Consider the following 22179-nt stretch of genomic DNA (forward strand, 5'->3'; position numbering starts at 1 on the left):
TCAAACTTACAGGGCATTTGTTTTTGTGTAGAGATTTGAAATGGAGTAGCTGGGCCGGGAGCTTGTAAAGGGGATCTGCGGGGGCAACTTTCATTTTCATTCAGATGACTGCAAAATTTTGGACGGTCATTGCTTTGCAGCATAAATATTTATGCGTTGCACTTGAGAGCGCTGGAATTGAAATTGGTATCGGCCTTAAAGTTGGGCCCCAACATCGCTGCACTTGGGAGATGGAATCTGGCCGGGCAAATGGCTTAAATTTATGGCCGTCTTCCGCGACCCAAGTGGCGAAAAAAACAGGAAAAAAAAACAAAATGGGGGGATCTGTGGCAAAAAGACTGGCCTGCGGCAATTAGCCAAGCACACACCGCCTTGATTTGTAGTGCATTTTGTTAACAAATTATTGGAGCCAGCCAAAATGCATTATTCAATTGGGAATTATTTATTATACATACCTATACGCACCGTTAACTGCTGCTGTACTTAATTGTAATCATCATCGGCTGTAACCGAAATCGTAAATGAAATTGTAAAAATGCAATTAATATGCCGATGGGAGATTATCGGATTATGGCATTGGCATTAACGCAACTAACCGCATCGAACTACTTAGATCCGCTGGAATATATCCGATGTAAAAAATGAGGAACTGCAGAGGCTATCGGGTTGCGTAATATTTGCTTGCGCGTTTTTGAGGACTGTTAAATATATTCAATAATATAACAAATAATTCACATTCGAAAATTAATAATTGCTTCTATTTCTTTTTTCTTTAAATACCCTGAAACTTTTTTCAAATTTTTTTATACGAATCCTTTTTTTTAATTTTATAGTCCGGATGTTGATGGCGTCATTTTGTAGTTTTAAATTTACTTAAATTCATATTATCGATTTTGAATAACCCTTTGCCCTAGCTAACAGCTTCAATTTACTTTTTTGTCTACTGAATTTCTCTAATAACTCATCAATAATCTATAATCAATAATCTTTTCATTACTTTATTTTTGCCATTGTGACAATTGTTTTTTTTTCCTTTTTGATCATTTATATCACTTTCTTTTAAACATATTAAACTTATACAATATATGTTAATATATTTACACTTTGGTATAGTATCTATATACTTCCTCTTGCATCTAGCTAAAGCTTTCGTAAGCCTGGTTTTTAAAAAAATTGCAGCTTTGTAAAAGCTGTTAAAACTTTAAGCCCGTTTTTGGCCAATTTTTGACATATCTTAAGCTCCCATTTGAACATTGTTTACTTATTATGTCATTTTATTTCTTTCTTTACAGGTAAGCTTTGCCTAAGCTTTTAAAGGTGCATTTCAAACTGTAGGTTTCTGAAAACATCGTACGCTGATGTAAAACTGTAAGTAAGAGTGGATTAAATATGGAATTTCAAACTGTTTTTTTAATTGTAACTTTTCTTTGGTTATTAACTATTATTATTAAAGCTACGGTTTCACAATTCTTGTGAATTTAAGAAAATGAAATAGGTTAAACACTCCATGCACATTTAAGGAATTAATTATTTTTGAAAAATTCGAATGCACTATTTTTGCTTATTTTATTCCTACAGTTTCTTTGTTTTGAAACATTATAACGCAGAATATGTTTAAAAATTTAATTTTAATGATTTACTAGGACCTATAAATACCTGAGTATGCCGAAATCAAACTGACCTTTATTTATAATTGATTCGTAAAGCCAAAATAAACAGTGGTTCAATAAAGCTAGACATGAGGTAATATACGTATTTATTCGATTTATTGGGTTCGTTTACATTTAAGAACTAATCAAACATTTAGCATCGTGATCGTAATCTTCGACTTATGTACTAACTGAGGTACTCCAAGTGTACGCGGCGTCAAACAAACAATAAAACAAAAACAAAAATACACATTTCGATTAGACACACACAACAGACAAGCGATTAAAAAAAAATGTAAGAATTAGCATAAATGACTCGATATTTACATGAAGCGCTTAAGTGACTAAGGTCAAAGGTTAATGGGGGTAGGGGTTCGTTGTTTACTTAAGGAAAGGGAATATGTTATTTTCTTTGGCTACAGAGAGCAAAAGAATTAGGAAGAATGGGAAGCAAATAAAGCTTAATAAATTAAATTTATTTCAAAGGCAGAAATTTGTGCTAGTTAACCCCCCCAAGTGAGCCAAACACCCCTGCTAGCCCCCCTCCACCCACTTGACCTCTGTTTAGAACAACCCCCCTTCCTTAAATTGCTACGACCTTGGCAAAGGCCATTGATGAACTGGCGATGATGATTGTTTAAAGTCCAAGTTTTCACTGGTTGAGTTTAATGATCGCTTAATACGCCACTGCGGGGGGCTTGTACTGTGACCTTGACGCGGACTGGGCCCCTGACCCTGTCCTTGACCTTGACCCCCAGACCCCCCCGCCGGCGCCGTTGTGGGGGTCAGCCAGAGTTGCTTTATCATATCGGCACCCTTTTCGCCAATCATCACGACGGGTGCATGAATATTGCCATTCGTGATCGCCGGCATTATACTGGCATCGATTACCCTCAATCCGGGTATGCCATAGACCCTCAGCTGGGGATCCACCACTGCCCAGGGATCCGAGGGTGGGCCCATTTTGGCAGTGCCACTCATGTGATATATCGTCATCGTATACTGCCTGATGTAGCAGTTCCAATAGTCGTCGGTAAATAGGGTTAGATGCTTGCAGTTCGGCAGCGGTTTGTTCCAGAAGCGAGCCCCGAATCTCTTCATCGCCTCCGTTTCGCCCATGGCCACCGCCGCCTTGACCCCTTCCCTCAGCACATTCACGTCGTCCGGATGGGTGAGGTAGTTGTGGTACAGCAGTGGATAGCGCAGCGGATTCTTCGAGGCCAGTCGTATGTAGCCCCTGCTCTTGGGCCGCAGCATCATGGGAAAAACGCCAAAGACATCGCGGTTGTTCACCTCACCGAAAACCTCCTGGTAGAACTCGTCGGTCAGTCCATGGGCCGTCTTCACCTGGCTACCCCCGTCCGACATCACCGATGCCGAGGTCATCATAAAGTTCATATCCGGCCAATCGTCACTGGCATTCGCATATTTGGTGTTGATAAAGGCCACCGCCTCCAAGCCAATACTGGAGGTCAGTGGGCCGTCTTCCGTGATGGCATATCGCAGGGCCGTATTGATATTAACCATCCGCTTCATCACAATCGAAATGGATAGTCGATGAGGAAGGCTATCCCCCCGACTGCAATGTGATCCTGCAGATTCTGTCCCACTCCAGGCAGATGTTGCACCAGCGGAATACCCACTCGGCTCAATTCCTCGCCATGTCCAATACCCGAGAGCATCATCAGATGTGGCGAACCAATGGCTCCTGCCGACAGGATCACCTCCCTGGTGGCATACACATTCTGCAGCCTTCCATCCCGGATAAACTGAACTCCTGTGGCTCGTTTCGTATGCGGATCGGTGAGGACCTTTGTTACATGTGAAAATAGGGCCACGTGAAGATTGGATCGCAGGCGAGCCGGTCGCAAAAATGATTTGGCCGTGGAGCTCCGGGAACCGCGTCGCATATTGAACTGATAGAAACCGAAACCCGTCTGCTGTTCTCCATTCACGTCCACAATGTCGTAGCCCATTTCCTCGCCAGCTTGCAGGAATGCCGGACCAATGGGCGTGTTGTACGGGGAGTCCTGTACCGTCCAAAGACCGCCTAAAATAAAAGGTTAACAAATATTACTGGTCATGTATTTTATACAAATAAATAAGGCTTTGATCTCAGCTTGTCCAAATAAACGTCATTATATAGACTAGAAATTTAGTGGTTGGTTTATTTAAAGAAATTCAATTAATCACCAACTTATTAATTTGTGGTTAACAACGCAAGTCCTTGATATTTGCTTGTTCAGATAAGATTAAGTCTATAAATCAGCTGTTTTATCAATTAGAAAAATTTAGAAGAACTAGCCAATAAGGTTCAAGTTATCAAGCATTGTTAAATATTTCATTTTCTAAAGTTTCTTTTAAGCTAGCTGCAATTTATTTAAAAAATTAAAATAGCTGGTGTTTTAGAAAAAAGAAGACAAAAAGATTTATTTCTTAAAAGATTTATGTTTCTTTGTCAGTGAACAGAGTTTTTTTTAGTAGTAAAGTCTACCAACGAGAAATTATATAAGGCAGCAACCATAAGTGATAATAAATTTAAACTTGTGAACTGCGGACCTACTTTGCTATATTTATATACTAATTGGAATAATACTTATTTGGACATTGAGAGATTAGCTTTGCATATTCGAAGACTCACCTGTGCCATGGTACCGTTTGTTCCTGGCCAAATAAGGATTCCGCTGGTCCTCAGACTTTCTGAAATATGGCAGGATCTCCTCGTAAGACCATCCTGGATTTCCGAACTCCGCCCACTGGTCAAAATCTCTTCTATTTCCACGAATGTAGAGCATGGTATTGAGCACGGAACTGCCACCCAAAACCTTTCCTCTCGTCCAGCAGCAACGTTTGTCCTTCATCGCCTGACAGGCCGTCGGTTGGGGTTGGGTTCTTTAATGAAAATAATATATATAAATATATTGTATACGGTGGCAAATTCAGGAAGAAAATTTCAAAATATATATATTCGTTGATTACTGAAAAGTGGGAGAAAACAATTAGCGAATCTCGCTAAGCCCAAACAAGCCGAGAAAGAGATATCCGATAATGTTTGTGGGCAAGTAAACAAAGCGACAATGAAAGCGCATTAGTCAAGATGCCGAGGCACCACTCCCCCGAAAATTATACAGATTGCCCAGTGGCCAACTAAATTACAACACCACAAAAGCCAGTGTTAAGCGCTCATTAGGCCAAGCTCAGAAATATCCATGAGGCAATGAGCCAACGACCTCCCCTTCGTACTTTTGCCCTTTAAATGGCTTTATGGTATCCGTGAGTACGAGTGTCTGTGAGTGCGAGTGCCTTCGCGTGGCATTTAAAGTGTGGCTTTGAAAAAGTGCAGAAAACTTGCTTAAGCATAGATTAAAATCCACTACTCAGCTGGTAATAAATTGTTATTTCTGCGTATTAAGGATTAACGCGGACTATAAAAACGTGTTAATAACAAAAAATAATTAAGAAAACTTTAAATTGAACAACTATAAATGGGAAAACTATAAGTGGCTTTAAAAGTTAATCCACAAGTAAACAAGTAAAAAATGTAAACACAAATTGGAATTTTGGCTAAAAAGATATAAAAGATGGCAAAACAAACAGGCTACAAATAAAGTGACATTCATATAATAAATACGAATGTTAATGGATAATATGCAAGAATTAATGATAACATCAATAAAACAAAGACAAGTGTCAATGAACCAATAGAGGAAGTCAAACAGTGCACTTTTGGTTTTTTTTTTTTATGTGATTACAGCTTAAATTAGAAAAAATAATAATAGAAAAAGATTAACTAAAGTTGCGCAGAGAAAACAACGTTAATTTGCACCCAGCAATTTCAAGCTCTACCAATTAGCGGATATCCCAGCCGTAGTTACGCATTTGTTAAGATAATGATCTCCGCCCAAAGTTCCCAACATATTTTCCGAATAATTTTCCTGGCGTGAGTGCAACCAATACAAACGGACAAATTGGCCAACAAAACGTTTTGACAACTCTGGGTGCTTTTCGCTTAGCTCCCGTTCCGAATCTGAAACTAAATCCGAATTGTATTTCTGTTGGCTGCCCATCTTGAGCCAGCTGCTAAACACATAGGAAGACTTTTTTTGTCGTTAATGAAAATACAAATTACCAGTGACAGGCAACAATCAAGAGACAACTTAACCACATTCGGCTGAGAAAGGCACGACGAAAACAAACGGAAATCAAATGTCAGTTGCGGAAAACTTGGTCAGCAAATGATTTTTACTTGCCTAACATGGCGTGCTGCGGGGAGGAAAGCGTGCCAAAGCCAAAGAGAAAAAGGGTAAAGCTTGGTAATATGATAACTACAAAGACAGTTACGCCCTTTAGCCGCAATGAAAATAAAAATAAGAATGAACTTCCAACTTTCGTGTAAATACATCATTAGACTTCCGTGCTTTTAAGTAACATATATTTTAAACATGCTTTTCCAAGCGAACTTGGAATAAACACAATTTTTCTTCATTAAACTATTAAAAGAAGAAATCTTCAATTTATAAAAGTATTTATTTATAAAAAGTATTCAGATTTTACCTCATAAAGGAAACAAATTATGAATAACAACAAAAACAATAAAGAAATAAAATACCTTAAAAATCTCATCTCAAAATTGATGGGCATTAAAACCTGAACATTTTTATTTTTGACAAAATATGGATACACTAAAAAAAATAAATAAATGTTAGATTATGTTATCATCTGTACAAACCAGACATTCTTTTAGCTGTCAGTCTAATTTTTGCCAAGTTACAAAAAAAGTGCTTTATTTTGTCTAAAAAAGTGCCGATTATACGACCAAATATATTATAATTTTGGCTACAAGAATTTAATAATAATTAGAATAAAAACACATAATCTGAAGTCTTTTTCTTTTAAATCAAGCATTGATTTGATGTATTGCTATAGCTCTTTGTATTCTAATCTATTAAACCCCTTGGTATATTTTTAGCCCCAAAAATGTTTACTAGCTTTAAAACTAGTGATCAAAATTTAAATACCCTCTGCAAGTGTATTTGAGCAGGTGGCTTAGTTTCCATCTTGAGGCTCTCCACGGTCCATCAGTCGCTTGTCTCGAATGCATTTACATCTTTTGCGATTAGGGTGTCACACCTGCCCCACCGCGTATTTGTTTTCCTCTGGGAAAGGGGTAATTAGCATATGACATGCTGTCTGATTTATGCTGCCCAGATTGGTGATGTATATTTTCCATCGCTTTAACCCTTCGACGAGCCATCAATATCAATTCGCGCCACTGTAACCCCACTGTGGCACGTTGTTTGCCATACTGACTTATTGGCTACGTGCTCCGGCCATTTCTCATAGATACAGGTGCAAAACACACATCACCCAAAGTTACTGGTAAGAAAATAGAGAAAAACAAAAACTTTCGCCTTTACTTCGGCCTCGACTTCTCCAACTGATTGTGCGAGACGACCGCCCAACTGACGCAATTTGTTTGCTTTTTATTAGCCATTTAACAGTTAACTCACATAAACGTAACAAATTATTATTAACTCATTTCGCTTAGTTTATTTGGCTATTTTGTTTGTGCGCGTAATTTCTGTTAAGGGCGATTATTTAAAAAATGGCGAAATAAAGCATATCAAATATGGGAAATTCTTTTTGGCAATACACAAAAGTTTGAATCTTTCTTAATTTATTTAAGAAATTCATTGTATTTCTAAAAAAAAAACATTTTTTTTTATATTTTTAAATGCTTATTATTTGTAACTATGTTATCCGGAATAAATATATATTTTTGAGTCTGGAAAAATATAAACTTAATCTTGAAATAAAGATCACAAAGACATTAGTGACATAATCCTAAAAGTCTAACGAGCTGTGCGTTTTATTCGATGAAACAGATAAGCTTAAGAGATTATACACTTTGTTAGAGTTTTTTATTTTTTTTCTGCCATTAGCTGCAGATCTAGAAACGTTGGATTTGAACGTGCATTAGAGACATATGTACACTGGCTCAAAAACCATAATTGCCGCTTATGAAATGAATATGCATGCCGAAAATTCGAGTTGATTGCATTATTTTCGTAATTGTTTAATGCTCGTTAACCGAAAGTTGGTTAAGGCCTCACCAGAGTTCCAAAATTCACAAAACCAAACAAAAAGCAAAAAAAAGGGGAAAACGCATTCGGATGGAACAGCTCTTGATTGCCATATAAAATCACTTAGCGGCCGAATTAAGCTGTAAAACGGCCACGATTCCAGGCGATTTATTAATGGAAAGATTCACGAATGGAATAATTGCCGAATGCAATGTGGGAAAACTGTTTAAGAGAAGTACCAAAATGTTTGCCAAACGAATTCATTCATGTTCATAATTTTGTCTTTCTTTGATTTATTTTCATTTCCATACTCATTCTTTTAGTTTTATTATTTCTTTATCCTTTGCATTCAAATTCTTGAATTGTTTATTTTGTATATTTCAATTTTTAGTTTATACTTCTTTTATTTTGTTTGCTTTTAACTTTCAATTATTAGTTCCGTTTATTTTCCACTTTTCATCATCTTTGGGCGCACTAATCCATTGGTGTTAATTACATTAACAGCAAATATTTGGGTGCCGTCTGGTGTCATAACAAATTGCATGTTTTCGATTGAGTAAAACCAAATATATCAATAACCATATCAATATTTAGTTTTATCGGTAATTTGGTTTTTTTTTTTTTTTTTGCTTTTTTTTTTGGCATGCCTGGTGATGGTGTGCAGTAGTTGTCTTTTTTATTGCCCGGTTGACACAATTCGAGGTACGAGGCACTGGTCTCAGGTATGACGACCCACCGAAGCCTGTCCATTTAACCGGCTCACGTAGACCTCAACCCCCTACCCCCTAGCCCCTACCCGCAACCCCCTCTCGATTTGGTTTTGGCTTTCGGCTTTTCGATTGGCAACCGTCTGAGTGGCCGGCTATTCAGGTGCAATTGCCAAGTATCAGCGCAGTTTCATTTCATTTCGTTTCATTTCATTCCGTTTCCTCTCGTTTCGTGCCACTTCCATGGAGGCGCCAAACCTGTAGACCTGCAGACCGCCTAACCCACTTTGCCATACCCGCAACTCCTATACGATCCGATCCGATCCGATCCGGTTTTTCTGTTGGGAAATTGGACTGCACCGGCGGAGGATATCCCGATCTCAGAATGCACACTGTGCGAAATGACAAACTTGGTTCTAAATATTAGGATTGTGAATCAAAAGTGATTAAATTAAAATTTTCCAAGTCTACAACATAAGATTTATGTATCTATATGATATATTAAGAATTACAAAATCAAACAAAATTTTTTTTTAATTTCAAAGAGTAAATAGTTGTAGAAAAAATGTTTTCTTAGCTAGCTTATTAAGTAAAAAGCTTTAAATGTTTAAATATTATTTCGAAACATTGCTAACTGCATTAATATACATAGCGAGTTGGTATATTTTAAGCATCCAATTTTATAACATACATTACAAGACATGTCATTGAGTAAATAATAATATTGAATTTTGATTGAACATGTTTGTTTGAATGTCTGAAACAGTTTAAAGACAAGATTTCTATATGCTAGTTTCTTCTGAAAACTCTTCTTTTATTACCTTTTAGCTCCTTATTTTGAATATCTCATTTTATGAATTCACTTTCTCCCAATGTAGATGCTTCATGATCACTGCCTAAATTGATATCCGCTTGCAGCTTGCATTTAAAATGCGAACCCGAATCTCTCAGGGGCATGTCTCCACTGTGAATGCCAAAATGTTTCAGGCATTTACGAACGAGAGGAGGGATTTTAATGATGCGGATAAGGCTGGGGGTCATCGCCAGTTTCATCTTGCATAACCCCAAAGTAAAAACAGAAACGGGTTATTTGCGGGGGTTAACGAGTACCTAAGTCCCACATTAACTACCCCGTCTCGTTGCTTATTTGCCCTATAGAACCATTGTTGGTTTTAGTCGGCGCCTACTGTTGTTTGCTGCGAATTTGAATACTTTCAAATGGCTTGCAACGATCGTTGCACACAGAGTGGCTTATGAAATATTTAGCGGCAGTCGTTAACTTTAAGGCATTTATCCTGTAATCGCACACTAAGGTGATTGCGAATGTCTTGGTTTATTATCAGTCTGGGCATGGGTATTATTTATTGCAAGAGTTTTTTATGTTTTTGACAATTTTATCGACTATTCATAAATTTAAAGAAATCCTACAGCAATTTTAACATATTTTGGTATTATACCTTAAACAGTATTTCAATTTCTTCTATATATTTGATATTTCCAATACTATTAATTTGTGTGTTTAAAACTTATTTTGACCATCTTTTGATTCCCTTTAGATTTATGCTCTTCAATGTTATTGCTATAATAATTACTATCTTAGTTGATATCATTGTAAAAATCTCTCGCCCATTGATTTGTAAAATATATTAAATATATATATATTTTCCTTATCGGTATAATTACAATTTCCCCGTCTAATAATCGTCTTCCCACGACCTTGAAGCCCCACAACTTTGACACTGAACTTAAAGAGATACCAAAGTGATGGCACCAATTTTGTGACTTTCACAGGCGGGTGAAACTTTTTCGCCCATGAGTGAGTCAATCAAGATTGTAGTCGATGATTGACGTGAGAGTGATTGCCGATTGTCTTTAGTTTTAATTTTGGTAAACTCAGTTTCAATTTCGATGCAGTCTGTTGACTGAATTTTCCGTTGCTTGTAAAGCGGTTTTCGAGTGGCGATTTGTACACATTGCACCCAAACAAACACTCAAGACTTACACACTTTTTTTTTTGGTTTTTCTCTCTTAAGATTTTAGCTGACTGATGTTGGGAGGCACGAGATACAAATACTGAGATACAAAAATGCAGATACTGCTACCGACTCTCCCGAATTTGCCAATGATGCAATGATTCAGAAACACACTCGATTATATTGCCACACTCGATGCACTTTAGTTTTGGTTTTTTGTTTTTATGCGCTTGTGCACTGAACGATTTATGGTTATTTCAACTTGATCTTAAAAAAAAAAAATAAAGTAATAAGTTATATGCGATTCAATGCTTTTTTAGAATAAATATCTTTAAATAATGTTATTTATCCATGATATGTCAAGTGATATGTCGTCACGCATAAACTACTCTTTCACAAAATCAGATCGTAAATCGAAGACTTTACGTTTGCTTTTCGTTTTTATTATTTCATTTTTGTTGTCTCAACTTAATTTTAACAAAAATATAGAGACTAACATGATCTATTTTAATAAGTAATATTCAAATATCATGCAGAAAGACCTATATAATAAATTCAAAATCATTTTCACACTTTGTTTTGATGCTTGCAATGGTTATTTGGATTTAATTGTGAAAAAAATAGAAGGATTAGAAAAATATGATGTTATTTTAATGATTTGTCAGAATAAAAAATGTGATATAATGTAATTTACCAAATAGTATGATGCAGTCATATCGGCATTATAATATCAGATAATTTTTTTCTGTGTGACTATTGTTTCTTTTTCCACTTTATGATTTACTTCGCATGCACTTAGCCGTCGATTGCATTCAATTACGCAAAATAAGATGGAATGGAATTGAATGGGATTCGGAAAGGAAAGGCAATGCAAATGGAAGTTGGCAAGGGAAAGGGAATACTAATGGATGTGGAATTCTGAAAGTGAAACTCCAAGTCAATGCGAAGAAGATCCATAGATGAACGTCGAAAAATCGCCGATAGGCCTACCAGACCCAACCCAAAACACCCAGCCCCTTGTCGCATTAAACAGTTAAATGGATTACGGTATTGGTAACACGCTCGAACCAATTTCAAAAAAAAAAAAAAAAAAAAAAAAAAAAATACCAATGCTCATGAATAATTAAGCAGCGGTTTGATTTGTTAATTTGAATGCCGGCTTCAGGTGGCTTGAGTTGATCATCAGCTGTTATTAATGAAATGCCGTGAGATAGAAAACGATCTGAATGAAACGCGAGACCCACCCGAAAAAAAAAGTTTGACCCTCGGGGCAGGCCTCTCTAACGGTAGCCCATTCTAATTCGAATCAGTGCCCAGAAGCAGTGATCATTTCCCATCTACTATTATTATTGTTAACCGAAAATTTCTGTCTAATAGAGGAGGCTCAACCATATAAAGCTGCACTTAATTGCTCTTTGAAAGCGACACACAAAAGGGGAAGATGATCATCCATCGAGATGATACTGCTTGTAAATGGTAAATGGTTAATGGTAATGGTTTACGTTTGTCTTTATCTAATTGGAACATTCTGTGGCCGGGGAAAAGTGAAAGATCCGAGAAATGGGAACGCTGAAGAAGCCACAAATCTAGAGATTTGAAATGAAAACTCTCGTTAAAATATTCGTGTTAATGGTGTTACTTAGAAAAATAAAATGCTGAGAGTGAAACGAATAATATAATATGGTTATTTGGAAAACAAAATCATCAGTAAAAAAATTAAAATAAAATGAATTTTCGTAAATTAGTTGTTCAAGAAAATAAAACTGGATTAAAAAAATATAGGAAAAAAAGGAAAAAATCCGTGTCTTATAAAAATCTTTTATATTTGTCAATGGGTAGATAAATTCAAGTTTAAAATGTGCCAAAACTATTATTGTATATTGGGATATAAAAAAGAAATCTAAATATGGTTTTCTTACATATTTAACATAAGCTGTCTGCTATTATTGTATTTTAAGATAGATTAAACATATGTTATGAAATAATCGTGCTGATAAGAATACTATAAATAGCGTTTTTATAGAGGCACAAAGATAACCAATAGGTTGCCAAAACACATGTTGCATTTCCTGTGATGTGAAATGACAGTTTATCATATTAGTCAGTTCGGTTTCCCTTTCTTTCGGCTGAAGTGCTGAAATCGTTTTGCTGTTTGCGTGTGAAGAGAGCTGGCAAATAGTCTGAAATTTGGCAGGCGGTTGCTAACTAAACGAATCCGGCCTTTGGCACCGTCATTATTACTGCCATGATGATCATCATGATCATTGTCTCGTCTCGACTTGACTCGACTGAACCCGAACCCGGCCAAGTTAAGTTGTCTTGGTCTATTCCGAATGCTAATGATGGTCACAACACAACTCATCGATTGCTGGCTCACCCGGCGAGATTTGCATATGCCAGAATATGGTGTTTGTTGTTAGCCAGCTTTTGGAAATAGCAAAGTCATTGGGATGAGCTGGGTAAGCTGGTCAAAAGCGGCGCAAACAAAGAGCAAACCGGGCCATTGTTAAGGCCAAGCGTCTGACCCACCCAAAAAGTACTGAGACCCCAATAAAATACTGTGTAAAAGTCAAGTAACTTGTACTTTAAAGTTTAAACAAATAAAAACTAGGAAATTATTTAGTGCAATCTTTTTGAAATATTTATGGCAGAGTTACAACTTTGGAAATAGCTATTTTCAACCAATCGTAAAACTTTAAGAGCTTGACGGTTTTGGGCTTACTTCAGTGTGAAGTGAGTCAGTGTTAATTTCTAAAGACTAAATGTTTTAATTTTATAAAAAATGTACAGGAGTTTTTATAAAATAATAAAAACCAAAGAGCCTGAAATGAACTTAAGATTATAGACTCAAATGTCAAAATTTTTACAGTCCTTTTTTTTAATACTTAATTCAGAGCCTTTTGTATAATTCGAAACTTGTCCCAAAATTGGGTAAAAAAATCAACACGATTTTACCTTAACTTTTGAACGACTCCAAATTATTAATTTAATGGAAATTGTCAAGGATTAACCTTTTGAATTTCATAAAATTTTAAATACTTTAGACGCTTTAAATCTAACTAAAGATTTAAAAGTTTGAAGGCCGCAATTTCACCACAGTGTTTTTCTTTTTGGGTTTATAATTAAGTTGACTCACCGGTATTTCCAATCCATTTTGCTCTTATGCAAATAGAGCGAAAGCAGTGGAACATCCGAGATTTCCGTCTCGTGACCGCCCGCCTCCAGGAGCAGGATCTTCCAGTGGGGAATCTCGGAGAGTCGGGAGGCCAGAACGGTGCCCGCCGAGCCGCCACCGATGATGATGAAGTCGTAGGCCACCTCCACTTGCTGGACATTGAAGGGTCGATTCTCCGGATCGAAGAGATCGTAGTTGTAGTAGGCGATGGCTGCTATCAGGAAGGGCAGGATGGTCAGTTTGCCAACTCCGATCACAGCGGTGGCCAATTTGATGGCACCGGCGATGGCCAGGCCCAATTTTGAGGCGCCTGCCGCTGCCACGCCCGCTGTCGCCGCCGCCTTCGAGGCGGCACTCGCCTTGAAGAGCAGGCCGCCCACGGATACCGCGGCGGCGCCCAGAGCGGGAACTACTACCATGACTTTTGGATGGGATTAGGTTGAGCTTTACTATTGATTTTAGGGAACGAATTCCCTTTCTTCTATAATTTCTTTGGGCTTTTCTTTTCGATTTTATTTAACATTGACTCGCTGTCACTGCATTGCATTGAGTTATTTGGGCACTTTTATGGGATTTTTATTCATTCACTGTCAACGCACACTGAGAGAAAAAAAATATTTAAATGTAAATAGTCTTTATATCCTTAATTTACATATAAAGTCATATTAACAGGTTAAAAAAAAGCAAATTATTAACCAGGCTAAGACATTCTTGAAAAACAAGAAACTCGGTCATTAAAATAGTTTTCATAATCTTGAGTTATAGTTTAAGTTTTATTAATGGCTAACAGTCAAAGTATATTTTTTAAATCTTTCTTTTTTTGAAAGGAAACATCTATGTTAAGACCTTCTTTAAACAATTCAATTTACAAAAAAATATCAGGTTTCATTACGAAGTTTGAATATTAAAAAATTTTGTCTTAAAGGTAATTTAAGAACTTTATTTTTCAAGAAATTATGGAGCTGATAGGATAATTTGTGCAACACCTTTAAGCAGTAAATTTTCTTCGAGTTGAGAAAGTTTGTATGAAGTTCTATTAAGATAGTTTTAAAATTTACGGTGAAAGGGAACTTATTGATATGAGAAACTGACGAATTGTTGACCGATTTCGGTATTTCGATATTTTCTCTCTGTGCCGTCGTCACGTTCGCATTCACATTCACTTGCCTTTCTGCACTTTCATTTAGGCCTCGACAAAAACACATTGAGTAAACAGAAACAAAAATAAATAAATTGTAATTGAAATAGTTGGCCGTGCGCGGGTTTTTGGAGTCGGGTGTAATTGTTAATCGGTTAACCGGTTCACTGGGTAATACGCCTCGCCAACCCGTTTCGTTTTAGGCCATCCGCTTGGCTTGACAGTCGCTGCGTTTCTGAGCCGCCAAAGCCGCTGGCCTGCGCCGTTTTGTCTCCGCTGCTGCAGCGCCGGCAGAGGCGGTAGACGCGGCAGAGGACGCCGGCGTCACTGCCAAGAAACAGTTGCGCATGCGCACGTTTTTTTCAGCGAATCCAACTGCATTCGGTGTGGCAGAAAATTTTTAAACAAAAACATTTGATAGAAAAAATTTCCACATTAAGTTAATGGAATTTATGCCATTTATGTGCACTTATAATTTATATCCTAGCCACACCTTGATACACGAAAATATGTTTTTTTACGGTTCACTTATAAATTAAATTTCACCAAAAACATAATAGTAACAAGAAAGGAAGCAAGCTTCGGCAAGCCGAAGTTCATACCCCCTTGCAGCTATTACAAAAACTACACATTCTTGAAAAAATTAAAATTATGATTTGCTTGCGTATATGTTTAAAAACATTGAAGCTGTGATGATTGGCAGTTCAGTTATTCGCTAGTTCCTATGGCAGCTGTATGACATCGTTTTCCGATTTTAATAAAATTAAAAGCTTAATTGTGAACTGTCAAATTATTAATAAGTCAAAAAGAGTTTTAAAAAAAATTTTAAAATAGAAAAGATACAAAAAGAAACTTTTCTTTTTATAGTTTTATTGTTTCCATAAAAGATATATGATTTAGTCGTCCGATTTTTATGAAATTTAAACCGTAATTCTGAAATATTTAACGGTTACTATATGCCGAAGAACTAAAAAAATAATTTTTTATATTTATTTTTCCGGTTGTTCCTATGGGAGCTATATGCTATAGTCGGCCGATCCGGCTCGTTCCGACTTATATACTACCTGCAATAGAAAGACAACTTTTGGGAAAGTTTCATGCAGATAGCTTTAAAACTGAGAGACTAGTTTGCGTAGAAACGGACGGACGGGCAGACGGACGGACAGACGGACGGACGGACGGACGGACGGACAGACAGACAGACGGACATGGCTAGATCGACTTTCCTAGTGATGCTGATCAAGAATATATATACTTTATAGGGTCGGAGATATCTCCTTCACTGCATTGCAATCTTCTGACTGAAATTATAATACCCTCAGCAAAGGTATAAAAAGTTATATATTCTTTATAGGGTCGGAGATGTCTCCTTCACTGCATTGCAATCTTCTGACTGAAATTATAATACCCTCAGCAAAGGTATAAAAAGTTATTAAAATTACACGGTTCAAACACACTTTTATGTAGATAAAATCTGATCCAACCAAATACAAATGGATTTGAACCTTTGAAACATAAAAATTCCCACTGAAAATTTGCAAATGATTTCTAGAGATCCCAGAAATATCTTGATATAAAAAATGCAAATACATTTTAAATGACAAAATAAGGTCAAACCGTTTACCGTTTCGGCGCTCCTGTTTCCACTCGTGCTCTCTTTGCTCCGTTTTGCGGTTGCGCCTGCGCTCATTTTGCAATGTGAAACGGTTACCGGTTCGCGTGCCTCTCTTTCGCACATGCGATGCGGTTGCGGTTGATGGCTGATGCTGTGCATTGCGAAACGGTTACATATAACCGCTTGCGACTCCTGCCTCTCACTCGCACATCTGACATTTGCGGTTTTTCCCTGTGGGCCTCCTCTCTTTTTCCCCGTCATTCTCCTCCTCATCTTCTTTGAATTCGAATTTCCTTGCAGACGCCAGACGACCTTCATGCTCAGTTTACGGTTATGTGCACTTCTCTCCGCGGACGATGGGCTCGATTTTAAGTCTGGATTCGAGTTCCACTTCAAGTTTCTTTACAGTTGTGTAGTTGGTATTGCGCACGTAAGCCATATAAGCAAAGACGTCAACAAGATTCACAGTCGAACTTCGATAAGTGTGCTATTTCCAAACTTGAACACTTTTGACCGATACTAACCGCTTTTCTTCAAAGTTAAACGTTCTTAACCGATTCATATATACCGATGCTAACCGCTTTTCTTAGCAAGGTCTTCAACCTTAACCGAACCTTTTGAAAGTTCTTAACTGATTAGTTTTAAATCTTACAGAGAGTTGCATACTGGATGAAACATTTATAAATGTATCTTAAATTTGAAAAAAGGGTATATTTGATAACATAAATTCTCTTAAATATACTCAAAACTATTAAATATAAACAAAGACGAGACGATTATATAAATACCATATTTGAATTGGGCCATAAGCGATTTTAGCTTCCACATTTTAGGAACCCGAGCTGTTTTACAAAACTTTGATTAACTTGCCATATTTAACTTGGGGAATTATCCCTGTACACCATTATTGAATTCAACTTCGACATGGAAAGACAGCTGGCAGAAGAACCGCAATCAATTGACCAGTTTTTGGCATTGAAGAAGCCGAGGAGTTCAATAAAAAAACAGGAGATCAAAGTGAAATTTTTGGCATTTTGTTGTTGGTTAATTGTTTTCATTGTTCAACCGGTTTTTTGTTTTTTAGTAAGTGTGTGTGTGTGTGTTCGCGAATTGACAAACCACAACACGAATTTTGCGAAGTAATTGTCATTACATTACATTACACACCTGACGTCGAGCGGATATTGAACGCAACTAGTTTGCCGTATTAATCGTCAATCAATGGAACCACCGAAATTGCTCCGATTTCTGTCTATGGGGTGATGTCTTGATGGTGGTCCTCAAAAGCCCCAAGTAATTTGTTTTTCGGGTGGCTGTACACAGCCACATATGTTTGCATTTCTCACAGTTTCCTGATTTCGTTGTGCATTGTTATACAATATGACATCCGGGAAGGATTAAGACGAAATGAGAATTGTTTTCACAGAAAAGGCCTTAATAATTTGTAATGTAGTTTCAGTATCAAACCATTATTTTTAATTTATTTGAAAGGAGAGGAAATGTGAAAAACTAAAAACATTTTTTTAACGAACTGTGTATGAACTTACTGTTTAAATTCGAATTTAAACAGAAGTATGTAAATGTGATTAAAAACTTGGAATTCAAAAAAAATAGATGAAGAAAATTATGGTGGCACTTCCTATGAGGAAATAAAAAGATAGGACAACAGTGCGTATGAGTTACAATATTAATTATGTTTATAACATTTTCATTCATACGCACCGTTGTCATTTTTTTTTTTTTGGGCATACGTGGTGCTTTCTTCATTTAAAATTCAATGCTATTTTCATTTTTGTGGGCTATCTTCTATTTGGTATTATCTTTGGTAAGTTATCTTGGGTTGACACAATTTAAGTGTTTATTGGAACATTTCCCAATCGACCAGTCCCTGAGACCGATATGTTAAACCACTTCCACCTGCAAAGGAATGACGAAAGTCGCTCACACAATGTAATGCCAGCAAATAAACAGTGCCACGATGTGACGATCGTTTGATATATCACCATCTAATGGGGCAAGGTCATTCAAAGCGATTTAAGCTGAGTTTTCCATGCGAATGTCGCGGAAACTTCGCTTCCCCCCACTAAACAAATACAACTTGACAATCAAGGCACAAATAAACTTGTCAAAACTTTTTGCGATGCCGTCTTTTGTTTTGGTTTCTTCTTCAGTTTTTTTTTTTCTAGCTTCAACTTAGGGCCTCCATTATGCAAGGGCCATACTTCAATGACCTTCTTTTAAAAGGGAGGTTCAAGACTTTTGATGGATCTTGTGAGTAAATATAGCTCCAATTGATTTGTAGACTAAATTATAGACCACTTGACAGTGCTGGTATTTGGGAACTTGTTAATTAAAGTTTATAAAATTTGTAATAATTGCATTTTGACAGTCGGCAATTGTTTACTCTTACCAAAAAAAAGCTAAACTCTCTTACGAACAATAATACGTTATAATGGCTTGGAAATACTTTCGGTTCCCAGGCTTCTGTGCATATTTAATCAACAGTTTCCGCTACAATTACAATTAGTGTTACTATATCCATTTGTGTTCACACACGGCAAACTATTTCCGGTACTTACTGGTACTCCGAGTGGTACTACTATATGCGTCCATGCCCCCAAACGCAGTATTTCTTTTGGGCCAATTGCCCAATCAACAAACAATTTTTGTTTGCCTCGAGGGCAATTAAAAGTGAAAATAGAAGAGGAGCCCAAAAAAAAAAAAAAAATATAAAATAAAGTTGGGTAAAGTGAAGAGGCGCCACCACCAATCTTCCCCAGAAGAAAGCTCTTGGCGGGGTGACATAACAATTACTCCCCCCCCCCTTTCAACTTCTTTCCATGGCTTTTAATTTTTTTCGCTACGTCATCCACATTGGTATCTCCAGTTTGGGCACTGAAAATGAACTTCATTAAACGACAAATGCAAGAAACGAAGTCATGGAGTAATGGCAGCATATTCGTAACCTCCTTAGAGATGGCTACGTGAATTGATTTTGCGAACAGGGAAGTTTTTGGGATTATACCTATGACATTTTAATTTTATGTACATCACAACGTAACCAAATATTCGATTTCATTTTGTTCCTTAACTGTACCAAAAATAAATAAAGAAATGAACAGAACTTTTCGATATTATAAATGCCAATATGTAATCGGTTTAGCTACTTCCAAATGATTCGTTATATTTATGGAAAATTGTAGTGTTTTACATTTGAAAAATAACAAAAACTAAAAATATAAGTTTGACTTAAAAAAAAAAGGTTTTGCTTTATACAATCATGTCTTAAATTGTGTGCATACTCTGATCAAAATTCAAATGTTAAACGAATGAAAATAATAGGAAATTGCAATCCAAAATTGCAATATTATAAATAACAATTTTTTTTTATTTAATACTTTAGAAAGTGTTGTACATGTTTAATTTTTAAAAAAAGTATAACATATTTTGTTATTTTATTTATATAAACCTTTTCGGGGTTTAAATATTTTGGTAAAATAGTGAATTAACATTATTCCCCCTTAATTTACTTTGGAATCCCCGTGTTCCAGTACGATCACCTCAACTCACGTGCATCTCCGATTTGTATCTCGGCTCGTGTATCTGAACAGCAGTCGAGCATGGCCGATTTGGCCGACGTGCCTTAGACACCAAATATATACATATATATACTATACGTATGTAGGTTGCCATGGGCGGCTGTCAAAAGGGGGCGGGGCAGACAGTGGCTAACTGGTAGTCGAGCAGCAGTCGCATGCCACAGCGAGCATCTCTCATCCCAAAACACTTGGCTAAACTCCTCAGCTTCAGTTGTTGTGTGGCTTTCGGAATTTTGGAATTTCCGTGCCTATTCCCGCGTACCTCTTCCCTTTTTTCATTTCTCATTTGTCACTTTCCACGTGAGGTATTATCTGGGCTTGTATCGCGAGCGATTTGGTTTAATTGGTTTCCATTTTGCGGTTTGGTCAAGTGCATGGATGGAAAAAAGAGTTATTACGTGCCCTTTGTTAATTGCTTTCAAGGAGTGGCGAATGGGGAAGGGGGCAAATGTGGGTGGGGGCTAAGATAGTGTGACCTCTTACACTACATTTAGCAATTGGTAAAGTATATTTTGTAATAAGACAGAGGGTACTGATATGTTGTCTAAAGCAATTGTATTTCAATTCAATTTAATTTAATGGTGAGATATCTTAATGTAAAGGCAAAGCTATTTAACTCCATTTGTACAATACCCTTGTCAGCGTTTAGCGGATAGTTTGTCATTGCGATAACCATTTTGTTGCAGTTTAGTACAACTTAATTATATGAAGAATGAACAGACACAGAAAATATGTTCTTATTACAGAATAAGCTTAAATATGTAAAACCTCAAACTAACTAAAAGAGTTGGATTGGTTTTAACTTGGTTTGAAAACTTGGTATTCCCCTGTTGATTTTGAAAAATTAACTTTTTGGCCATACATGGAATTTTAACAGCGTTACAAACTTTTAACCATCGTTAAAATACCATATCTGCAAGGGCAAAATAACTAAAATTAAATTTACCTTAATATTTAGTTTTTATAATTTTTTTAGCCTGAGTTAAACAATTAAAAACGACACGTCCTTATCTAATTTAGTTTTCAGCATATCTCTGTTTCTCTTCACACCTTGATTATACAATTAGTAAGCGTCCACCCACTTGGTGGCTAACTTGGCCAACAATTAATTACGTTTAGCTTGGTATGCACCGCCTGCCATTAGATGAAAACCGAAATGCTCAAACAAAACCAAAAACTGGCACGCTTCGCGGCGCCTGGAAATATTTGAGATATTGCGTTGGACGCGGGGCATGGATAATGAGTTGTCCGCAATGAGCGGCAATTTGCTGGCCGAAAAATCAAAAAAAATATATAAACCTACCCACAAATATATATTTATATGTATATATAAAAAACGGCGAAATGAAAAGTGAAAGCTGTCAATCAAAACCAAAACGTAGCTAACCAGGCCGAGCATCAAGTATCGCCCAGACTCAATACAATCGCCACTTAATGCTGATGGTGCAGTTTTTTTTTTTTTTGGCAGATAAAGCCGTCACACCACACAAAATTCACACTCAAAATTAAAATGGGCAGGAAATTTTCAATATCCTGTAATAGCTTTGGGATATAATTATATACAAAGATTAAAAGATATTTAAAATAGTTACATGTTAAGAAAACTTGAAAGACATTCATGCTTACAAAAACGGTTTCTTCTAAAATTAAAACAGTTTTACATTCATTGTCGACCATTTTAGCACAGACAACAACCAAAATGCAGATGATCTTGAAAAGTTTATGTAGAAAAGCCACGAAGAATGTATATATAGGTGTGAAGATACTCCACGAATTTAAATATATTGTCTATAAATTTAATAAATCCATTTTATTGTTGTTAGTGATGCTAGAGAAAATTTCATATTAAAATGCCATTCAACGTTTTAGTTAATGTATTTTAAACAAGAAAGAAAGCAAACTTCGGCAAGCCGAAGTTCATATACCCTTGCAGCTATTGCAAGAACTAAATATTTTTGAAAACATTAAAATTATGATTTACTTGCGTACATGCTCATGTTCAAAAAAAATTAAGAAATTTTTTGTTTAGTTCTTCGACATATAGTAATGGTAAAGTATTTCAGAATTACGGTTTAAATTTCATCAAAATCGGACGACTTTAGCATATAGCTCCCATAGGAACAATCGGAAAATTAAATGAAAAAAAAATTATAACTTTGCTGTTTTTTAAATTTTTTGTTTAGTTCTTCGAGATATAGTAATGGTTTAATATTTCAGAATTACGTTTTAAATTTCATCAA

General features: G+C 36.4%; 2 protein-coding genes across 4 annotated transcripts in view; one reads left to right on the top strand and one right to left on the bottom strand.

The window, feature by feature from the left end:
• LOC128265786 (flotillin-2) overlaps positions 1 to 22179 on the top strand; it is a 114823-nt gene that overhangs the window by 52898 nt on the left and 39746 nt on the right. The window lies entirely within an intron of this gene.
• LOC128265773 (glucose dehydrogenase [FAD, quinone]) lies at positions 1750 to 15146 on the bottom strand. Its single transcript, XM_053001980.1, is given in 5 exon segments — positions 1750 to 3196; positions 3199 to 3699; positions 4291 to 4541; positions 13549 to 14174; positions 14680 to 15146. Coding segments are annotated over 4 exon segments (2166 nt in total). The 5' UTR covers positions 14007 to 14174; positions 14680 to 15146; the 3' UTR covers positions 1750 to 2240.

The sequence above is a fragment of the Drosophila gunungcola genome, unplaced genomic scaffold (assembly GCF_025200985.1).
Source record: "Drosophila gunungcola strain Sukarami unplaced genomic scaffold, Dgunungcola_SK_2 000155F, whole genome shotgun sequence".
In the NCBI taxonomy this organism is placed as follows: domain Eukaryota; kingdom Metazoa; phylum Arthropoda; class Insecta; order Diptera; family Drosophilidae; genus Drosophila; species Drosophila gunungcola.